This window comes from Alosa pseudoharengus, unplaced genomic scaffold (genome assembly GCF_046254945.1).
Source record: "Alosa pseudoharengus isolate Yale_2024_CS ecotype anadromous, Long Island Sound unplaced genomic scaffold, YU_APseudo_1.1 YU_APseudo_1.1_scf_9, whole genome shotgun sequence".
In the NCBI taxonomy this organism is placed as follows: Eukaryota; Metazoa; Chordata; class Actinopteri; order Clupeiformes; family Clupeidae; genus Alosa; species Alosa pseudoharengus.
Window position 1 is genome coordinate 32913559 of NW_027468881.1, and position 8651 is coordinate 32922209.

Here is an 8651-nt window from a genome sequence, read left to right on the forward strand (position 1 = left end):
ACAAGGCAGTTAACTTGGAAAAAGTAGATTACCATGAGGAAATAAGTTTTATTTTTTTGACTTGCGGGCTAGTGTAAATCTGTTCACTAAGGCGGTGTGTTGCGCTGTGTTCCAGGATTCTGCAGTGGAGTCCCTGACGACCGTAAAGCCGTACAGCAACGAGATCCACGCACAAGCCCAGCTGTGGCTCAAAAAGGACCCCAAAGCCTCGTATGAGGCCTGGAAAAAGTGCCTTCCAGCCAGATGTAAGATGAAAGACCACATGCATTTTTCACTGACTTTACATTGACTCCCACCGTAATGCAGCGTGTCTAATATTCAAAGTTCAAAGCTTTGTTAGCGCTAACTATTGCGTGACTGCAAATATCCAATAGGACAGATTGAAATCCCTCGAAATGAAAATGATGAAATTGTAACGTTGAGCTGTTTAAATCTTTGAGGTAATATAAATGCTGTTGTTTGTGGCTCCCATTGCAGGCCAGGAGATGGTCTCGAAGCCTGCGAACAAGACAGATGTGCGGAGACAGTACCTGATGGAGAAGTACGTGTGGAAGTGGAAGCAGTTTGTCCGCTCGCGGTCCGAGAACCTGTTCCCACGCCTGCTCAAACTGGGCCACAACAACTGGCTGCGACAGGTACAGTAAACACCCTCCTGTTACCTCGTGTGCTGGGACATAAGGAAACAAATGGCTCTGAGGCCCAGTTAATGCACTATAATGAGTATAAGCTGCACCCTTATGTTAGCATCATACAGTCATTACAAGCCATTGTACCAGCAAAGCCTGGAGTGCTGACATTGGGTCACCTGTCGTGTGTCCTTTTTTCCCCCTCCAGGTGCTCTTCACCCCGGCCACCCAGGCGGCGCGGCAGGCGGCCTGCACCATCGTCGAGGCTCTCACCACCATCCCCAGCCGCAAGCAGCAGGTGCTGGACCTCCTCACAAGGTAACGGTCACTCTAAATGATCACGCTCATGAGAATCGATAATGCATTTGGTAAATTGCATATGGCCTCAGAAGGCATTGTGTAAAAGACCAGAGTTGTGTGTGTGTGTGTGTGTGTGTGTGTGTGTGTGTGTGTGTGTGTGTGTGTGTGTGTGTGTGTGTGTGTGTGTGTGTGTGTGTGTGTGTGTGTGTGTGTGTGTGTGTGTGTGTGTGTGTGTGTGTGTGTGTGTGTGTGTGTGTGTGTGTGTGTGTGTGTGTGTGTGTGTGTGTGTGTGTGTGTGTGTGTGTGAGACAGCTCCATGTCATCATTGGTGTTTGGAGTTATTGACCGCAAGCATGTATTGTATGTTCATCCTCTAACTCAGTGTTTTCCCCAGGGCCCCCTACCCAAACTCCTACCCGCATACACACACAAAAAGAATAAAGTGATTAATTACAAACGTATAAGTTCAGAGGTGATAAATAGCTACATGAATTTAAATGTGGAACAAAAATATGTTTTAATTTGGATTATACAGAATTTTGATTATCCAATTGGGTGTGTTATTGGGATTTTATACATTTAATGTGCGCAAATATAATTTTGGTAACCTTACAACCTCAGCCCAGGCAGCATTGTGCGGCCCCTCTGCAATCTCTGGCGACCCCTAGTGGGGTCCGCGGACCACTGCTCTAGTCTATGGGTCTAGACTTTGGCTGATTTAACCTTCATCATGTGCTTTTTGTCCTCCACAGCTATCTAGACGAGCTGAGCATAGCAGGTGAGTGCGCAGCGGAGTACCTGGCCCTCTACCAGAAGCTCATCAAGCCAGCGCACTGGAAAGTCTACCTGGCCGCTCGAGGAGTTCTGCCCTACATCGGCAATCTCATCACCAAGGTACTCAAGCACACAGACACATTAACGATCGGAGCTGAAAGCTCTCTTGCTCTCTGCAATACCCCCTCGGTGGCTGTGAATGCTCCTACGCTAGATGAAATGCTAGAAGTGCTTTTGTTTGCTATAGGAAATCGCCCACCTGCTGGCCCTGGAGGAGGCCACCCTGAGCACAGACCTGCAGCAGGGCTATGCGCTCAAGAGTCTGACCGGTAAGCTAGCGGGATTCTCATCCTCTCCTTAGCCCTTGAACGGTTTGTAAGGTCTATGGATTAATGTTCAGTTCATACAGTATGTGGTGGTGTTTTTCTGCTAGATGGTAAGTATGCCTGCTGTTGTAACTCACCGGAACAACGGGAATAATATTTTTTTTTCATCTGTCAATGCTTAGTTTTGAAGAAAAAGTTTAGGAGTTTAGGTTAATGGGCTGGCTCTGACCTGTGTCTGTGTGTGTGTGTGTGTGTGTGTGTGTGTTGCGTTGCGTGTTGCGTTGTCCAGGGCTGCTGTCCTCCTTCGTGGAGGTGGAGTCGATCAAGCGGCACTTCAAGAGCCGCCTGGTGGGCACGGTGCTGAACGGCTACCTGTGCCTGAGGAAGCTGGTGGTGCAGCGCACCAAGCTCATCGACGAGACGCAGGACATGCTGTTGGAGATGCTGGAGGACATGACCACAGGTCAGCAGGACGAGACTTGAGTTTTCAACTGTCTGCTGGAGAAACCATACAATGGAAGATGAAACTTTATTGGACTCACAAGGGGAAATGTACCGGTGTTGCAGAACAGGAATCAGACAATATACACAATATAAGGGGATAGCATAAGGAGGCACACAGGGAACAAATCCACTAGCGGTCTGCCCCATAAGCAGGCTGTCAAAAAAACACGTCTCTGTAGGCAGCCTAAGCTTCGAGATCTGTACACAAAAAAACAATTGCTACCAACAAGGGTTGGCAACCCACTCAAAGGCAAAATAAAGTGTTTCAACCAAGAACCGACGAGATGCGCGTTTAGGAGAGTTTTAATTGCACGGGAGGGAGGGGGAGGGAGTAGCGAGCTAGCTCTCTGTTTTGTTTGAACATCAACAGAAGTGACGTATCCCCGCTTTTGCTGATACAACCTTTAAATGCTAGCTAGTTAAACCCTAGGTACAATTTACCCTGCAGTGTTTGTGATAACGTGGTTGTGTGTGCAATGGTGTTTGTGGCTACTGAGAAGGCCACCGGAGGTCTGTATACAGTAAGCAGTGTACACAAACGACAAAGAGCAGCCAGACAAGTGAAGGACTTGCTTTATTCGGCTTGACCTGAGATGTATCTGCTTCAGAGTGACGAGCACAAGATGAGCTGCCTGGCGGTTATTTACCAGGCTGTCCAACTATTAGAAAGTCTGCTGGTGTCTGTCAGGCTCCGTCATAACGAGTATATATTAGAGTTGTTCGAGAACAGTGCGGATCGAGAGGCCACCGATTTTATTTACCAGACTGGAGCAAACACCTTGAGGTTGACAGTAATTTGTCAGCACGGATGCTGTTTGGCAAGAGTTGTTTTCTTCTTGGAATATTCCAAAGATGAGTTATTGCCCAGCCGGGTAACGCTTGTTTCCTTGTTCACCTCCACAGGGACCGAGTCTGAGACGAAGGCTTTCATGGCGGTGTGCATCGAGACTGCCAAGCGCTACAACCTGGATGACTACCGCACGCCGGTGTTCATCTTTGAAAGACTATGCAGCATTATCTATCCGGTGAGTCACCCTGCATGTCAATGTGCAAGGTGCTGTAGGCTTCAACAAAAGACCACATTATACGGTAGTATAAGCAAAACAAGACATATGTTGGAATTTTTAATTGACAATTTAAATTAACTTTACTTTAAATTGACAATTGACCTGGTCTGGGCTAGTCTGGCATATTGTTAATGTTTTTGTTATCACACATAGTTGACATTACTAGTCTGGCATATTGTTAATGTCTTTTTTATCACACATAGTTGACATTACTAGTCTGGCATATTGTTAATGTTTTTGTTATCACACATACTTGACATTTCAAGCTCCGATGTGTGTCAGTGTTGCTTTCCTGGATCTGGTCTATGGAATTCTGACTTGATAATCACTCAGTTTATGGCATGAAGTGGATATGTGGAGAGTGGTTGCGTTGATTGACCCTTAATTGACCTCCTCTCTCTTCTGCATGTCTTCGGTCCAGGAGGAGAACGAGGTGACGGAGTTCTTTGTGACGCTGGAGAAGGACCCTCAGCAGGAGGACTTCCTGCAGGGCCGCATGCCGGGCAACCCCTACAGCAGCAACGAGCCTGGCATCGGGCCTCTCATGAGGGACATCAAGAACAAGATCTGCCAGGACTGCGACCTGGTGGCCCTGCTGGAGGACGACAGCGGCATGGAGGTACGGCTCTGCTCAACCTCCTGACCTCTCCCAATGTCTGCCCTCTCATGTTCTCAAGAGCTTTAGTGATGTGGTCTTACATTAGGGTTTTATGAAGAGGTTTATATAAAAGAAAAGTAAAACATATTTAATTCATAATCAATATAATATTACTTCATTTATGAATATTTTGCTTGTTGCTAGTCCCTCTCATATTGTCTCAAAATGTGTCTCAAGCAGTGACATTAAATCACATCATAATGTTAATGTCAATCAATAAGATTTATTTTGACATGTAAATTATTCACTTTTTAAATAAGCATGTGTACTCCTGTCTTTCAGCTCCTTGTGAACAACAAGATAATCAGCTTGGATCTGTCTGTAGCTGAGGTCTACAAGAAAGTGTGGTGCCCCACCAATGAGGTAGGCTCAGACGGTTGTGTGTGCCCCACCAATGAGGTAGGGTCAGACGGTTGTGTGTGCCCCACCCATGAGGTAGGGTCAGATGGTTGTGTGTGCCGAGATATAGTTAGCCACGCTTACACAGATGAACTGGTATATTTGTGGTGATGAGAAACGGTGAATGAGACTGGTGTGTTCATGTTCCAGGGAGAGCCAATGAGGATCATTTACAGGATGAGGGGTCTCCTGGGAGATGCGACAGAGGAGTTCATCGAGTCGCTAGACTCCACCACTGGTAGGATTTTCAAACCACTGCCATTTTACACACTATTAGTCCTTTTTTACCCCCCAAAAAAGTCATATGAAGATATGATGAAAAATGATAGATACTTTCTTTATTTTGGTGCGATCACTTTATTTCTAATTGGGGAAAATGGTCCTCCCTGTCACCTGGTTTTACTCTATGGTACTATGGTAAAGGGTTGAATGTCTGAGTGAAAGTGTGTGTTTTCCTGTAGATGAAGAGGAGGATGAGGAGGAGGTGTACAAGATGGCTGGCGTGATGGCCCAGTGTGGAGGTCTGGAGTGTATGCTCAATCGCCTGTCTGGAATCAAGGACTTTAAGCAGGGCAGACACTTGCTCACTGTGAGTGCAGAGTATGGAAGTTAAGAACATTACATTTAAATTTAATTAAACTGCAATTTCCAGAAGGGATGTTGTTATGAACACTGCTACCCTCTCAATCCCAGGTGCTGCTGAAGTTGTTCAGCTACTGTGTGAAGGTGAAGATCAACAGACAACAGCTGGTCAGGCCGGAGATGAACACGCTGAACGTCATGCTGGGCACTCTGAACCTGGTACGCGCATTAGATTCACCCATCACTTCCGCTGTGCTCGTCTGTTACATTGCGCAATATCCTGTAGTTAGGAAAATCAGATCAAATGCACACATTACGTTGATGTTTGTGATTTAGGTATGGCTTGCAGTGTCTGTTCATTGCTTTTCCCATTGCATAACCTTATAAAACATTGGTCAGGTCTCTTTTATGAGGTAAGTTTAACTGTTGTGTGTTGTGTGACCAGGCCCTGGTGGCGGAACAGGAGAGTAAGGACAGTGGTGGGGCCTCGATAGCCGAGCAGGTCCTTAGCATCATGGAGATCATCCTGGACGAGGCCAACGCGGAGACGGTGTCTGAAGACAAGGTGAGGGTCCCAGTGCTCCTGTCTGAACCGAAGGCCTGTAACATCCATTCCCAAACTAACCAGAAGGCTTTAAGTTTGATGTATTCATGCTCATGTAAGACTGTGTAGGCAACAATTGGAGGAAAAGTATAAAAAGTATAGGAAGTCATCTTGTGTGTGTGTGTGTATATACCCAGATAGCAAGAGGCTAGCGGACCACTGTTGGCCCACTGGGGGCAGATCTGCCGGTCCGCTAGCATTTTGCTCATCGGTTCTCTGGCGGGTTGCAGACAAATTGCCCAATATTTTGCCACTATTGGTCTAAAATCTTTTTCGGTTGTTCAGTTATACTCCATATATAATTGTATTAACTTTTCTTAATATTCATGACAAGTTAAATTTAAAGAGATGGTGGTCCAACGGCGGACCACAAGTGGCACGCCACCGGCGGCATACCACCAGCGGTCCGCTATCGGCCAATCTGATTTTGCTATCTGGGTAAATGTAGAAAATGGGTTCTCGTGGATGAATCCTTTCTCCTGTTTCAGGGTAACTTGCTGCTGACTGGCGATAAGGACCAGCTGGTGATGCTGCTGGAGCAGATCAACACGCCGTTCGTGCGCTCCAACCCCAGCGTCCTGCAGGGCCTGCTGCGCATCATCCCCTACCTGTCCTTCGGAGAGCTGGAGAAAATGCACATCCTGGTTGAACGCTTTAAGCCCTGCTGCAGTTTTGACAAGTACGCTCATCTCAATTTCAATTTAATTTCACTTATAGAGCGCCAAAACACACGTCTCATGGCGCTGCAGTAGATTATGGTTAATTGCACGCTTAAGAAAAATGTTGTGATCCTATAAAGGTAATAAAGTGTTAACAGTCAAGTCAAGTTTATTGATATAGCGCATTTCATACACAGAGATCATTCAATGTGCTTTACATAAACAAAAGCAAACAGTAGCAAATAAAAGCATAAAAGGGCAATACTCAAAGAATAGTTTAAAAAATAAAGAACATAATAATAATAAAAAGATAACACAAAAGACACAAGGTAAAATAATAAATAAAAAAATGTAATTAAAGAATAATTCAAAAGAAAGCACCTCTAATTGGTTTATGGTATGAGGAAGTAGACAGAACAGGAGTAATGGAGGATGACCAGAGTAATGCTTTGCAGTCCTGTGAGTTTTGACCTCAGGCTTTTGTCCCACAGGTACGATGAAGAACACAGTGCAGATGATAAGGTCTTTCTGGACTGCTTCTGCAAGATTGCCGCCGGCATCAAGAACAACAGCAACGGCCACCAGCTCAAGGACCTGATCCTGCAGAAGGGCATCACACAGAGTGCCCTAGACTACATGAAGAAACATATCCCCAGCGCCAAAAAGTAGGCCACTAGCTCACTGACCACTGATCCCAGAAAACGGCTTCCAAGAAATCTGGTCTTTTAGTCTTTGATCTCTTATGGTTAACCCATCCTATGTGTTTGTTTACTAGTTTGGATGCAGATGTGTGGAAGAAGTTCTTGTCCAGACCCGCCTTGCCCTTCATCCTCAGGCTACTCCGTGGCCTGGCCACACAGCACCCCCCTACACAGGTAAAGCCCTTCTAGAACAACTTGCAACCTTGCGTAAGCACTTCATTTAGTTATGCAGTTGATAGACTCCTCTATTCAATTTAGCCTAACCATTAAGGCTCAGTTACCTAACGGGTAGTAAGTGGCTGCCAGTTCAAAGATTGTTGGTTTCTAATCCCAGCGCGATCACTTGAGGTCGCACGTTCTGTCATTGGACAAGGCACTCTAATGTATCTGCATTGACTACTGTAGGTCCACCCAGTTATATATGAGTACATGCTTCAATTGGGGGGTTACTCTGCGATTGACTTGTGTCCCATCTCTAGAGGTAGTCTATGACCCTCGCCTACTTGTTTCCACGGACACCGGGACCAGCCTTATTAGCCTTCATGGCTTGGGAAGGATTCATTTTATCATACGCACCCGTGCTGGTGTTCCCTTTAGGTAAGAGGTCTGACTCCCAGCCCCTCTATGATCTGTCCCCACAGATGCTGATAGGGACCGACTCCATCAGCAACCTCCACAAGCTGGAGCAGGTGTCCAGTGACGAGGGCATCGGCACGCTGGCGGAGAACCTTCTGGAAGCGCTCCGTGAGCACGCGGACGTCAACCTGAAGATCGACGCGGCGCGGCGGGAGACGCGGGCGGAGAAGAAGCGCATGGCCATGGCCATGAGACAGAAGGCCCTCGGCACTCTGGGAATGACGGTACGTGCCGCAGGAGACGCCATCACCATCAACACACAGCAGTTTCTCCTTAAAAACACAAAGCATGTTGCTACATAAAGACTGACATTGGAAATCTGGAATTGTGTTTCTGGATTTGTGTTTCTAGAAACCTCATTAACAGAAGGGAACATAATACCTTGCAGGCATTTATAACTATTTATCTGAAGCTTTTAGTCGGCTGTCAGATACAAAAATAAAACCACACTCATCACAGATCGTTACAGCACATCTTAATGCACTGTAGATTAAGAATATTTTATACATAATAGATCATAATAGCTCTTAATAGCTCTTAATGTCGTAATGTGATCAGAGCTTGATTTTGAGGTATCAGAAACCACAGCAGATGCTAACCCTTGTGTTGCGTTGTTGTTTCCTCAGACCAATGAGAAGGGCCAGGTGGTGACCAAGACATCGCTGCTGAAGCAGATGGAGGAGCTGATCGAGGAGCCGGGCCTGACCTGCTGCATCTGCAGAGAGGGCTACAAGTTCCAGGTACGCAGCACGACACTCGGATCAGAAGGGGTCAAGATCTAGGGTGTGGAAAGTGGATTTTTCTACAGGCGTGTG

General features: G+C 46.3%; 1 protein-coding gene across 1 annotated transcript in view; it reads left to right on the plus strand.

The window, feature by feature from the left end:
- ubr4 (ubiquitin protein ligase E3 component n-recognin 4) overlaps positions 1 to 8651 on the plus strand; it is a 64131-nt gene that overhangs the window by 52535 nt on the left and 2945 nt on the right. The window contains exons 80-97 of the mRNA XM_076277282.1: positions 116 to 245; positions 478 to 635; positions 835 to 944; positions 1679 to 1820; positions 1948 to 2029; positions 2316 to 2489; positions 3434 to 3555; positions 4019 to 4216; positions 4538 to 4618; positions 4805 to 4892; positions 5116 to 5243; positions 5348 to 5455; positions 5682 to 5801; positions 6329 to 6519; positions 6991 to 7164; positions 7275 to 7374; positions 7842 to 8060; positions 8463 to 8615. Coding sequence (XP_076133397.1) covers positions 116 to 245; positions 478 to 635; positions 835 to 944; positions 1679 to 1820; positions 1948 to 2029; positions 2316 to 2489; positions 3434 to 3555; positions 4019 to 4216; positions 4538 to 4618; positions 4805 to 4892; positions 5116 to 5243; positions 5348 to 5455; positions 5682 to 5801; positions 6329 to 6519; positions 6991 to 7164; positions 7275 to 7374; positions 7842 to 8060; positions 8463 to 8615 — 2478 coding nt within the window. The remainder of the gene's footprint in view (positions 1 to 115; positions 246 to 477; positions 636 to 834; positions 945 to 1678; positions 1821 to 1947; positions 2030 to 2315; positions 2490 to 3433; positions 3556 to 4018; positions 4217 to 4537; positions 4619 to 4804; positions 4893 to 5115; positions 5244 to 5347; positions 5456 to 5681; positions 5802 to 6328; positions 6520 to 6990; positions 7165 to 7274; positions 7375 to 7841; positions 8061 to 8462; positions 8616 to 8651) is intronic.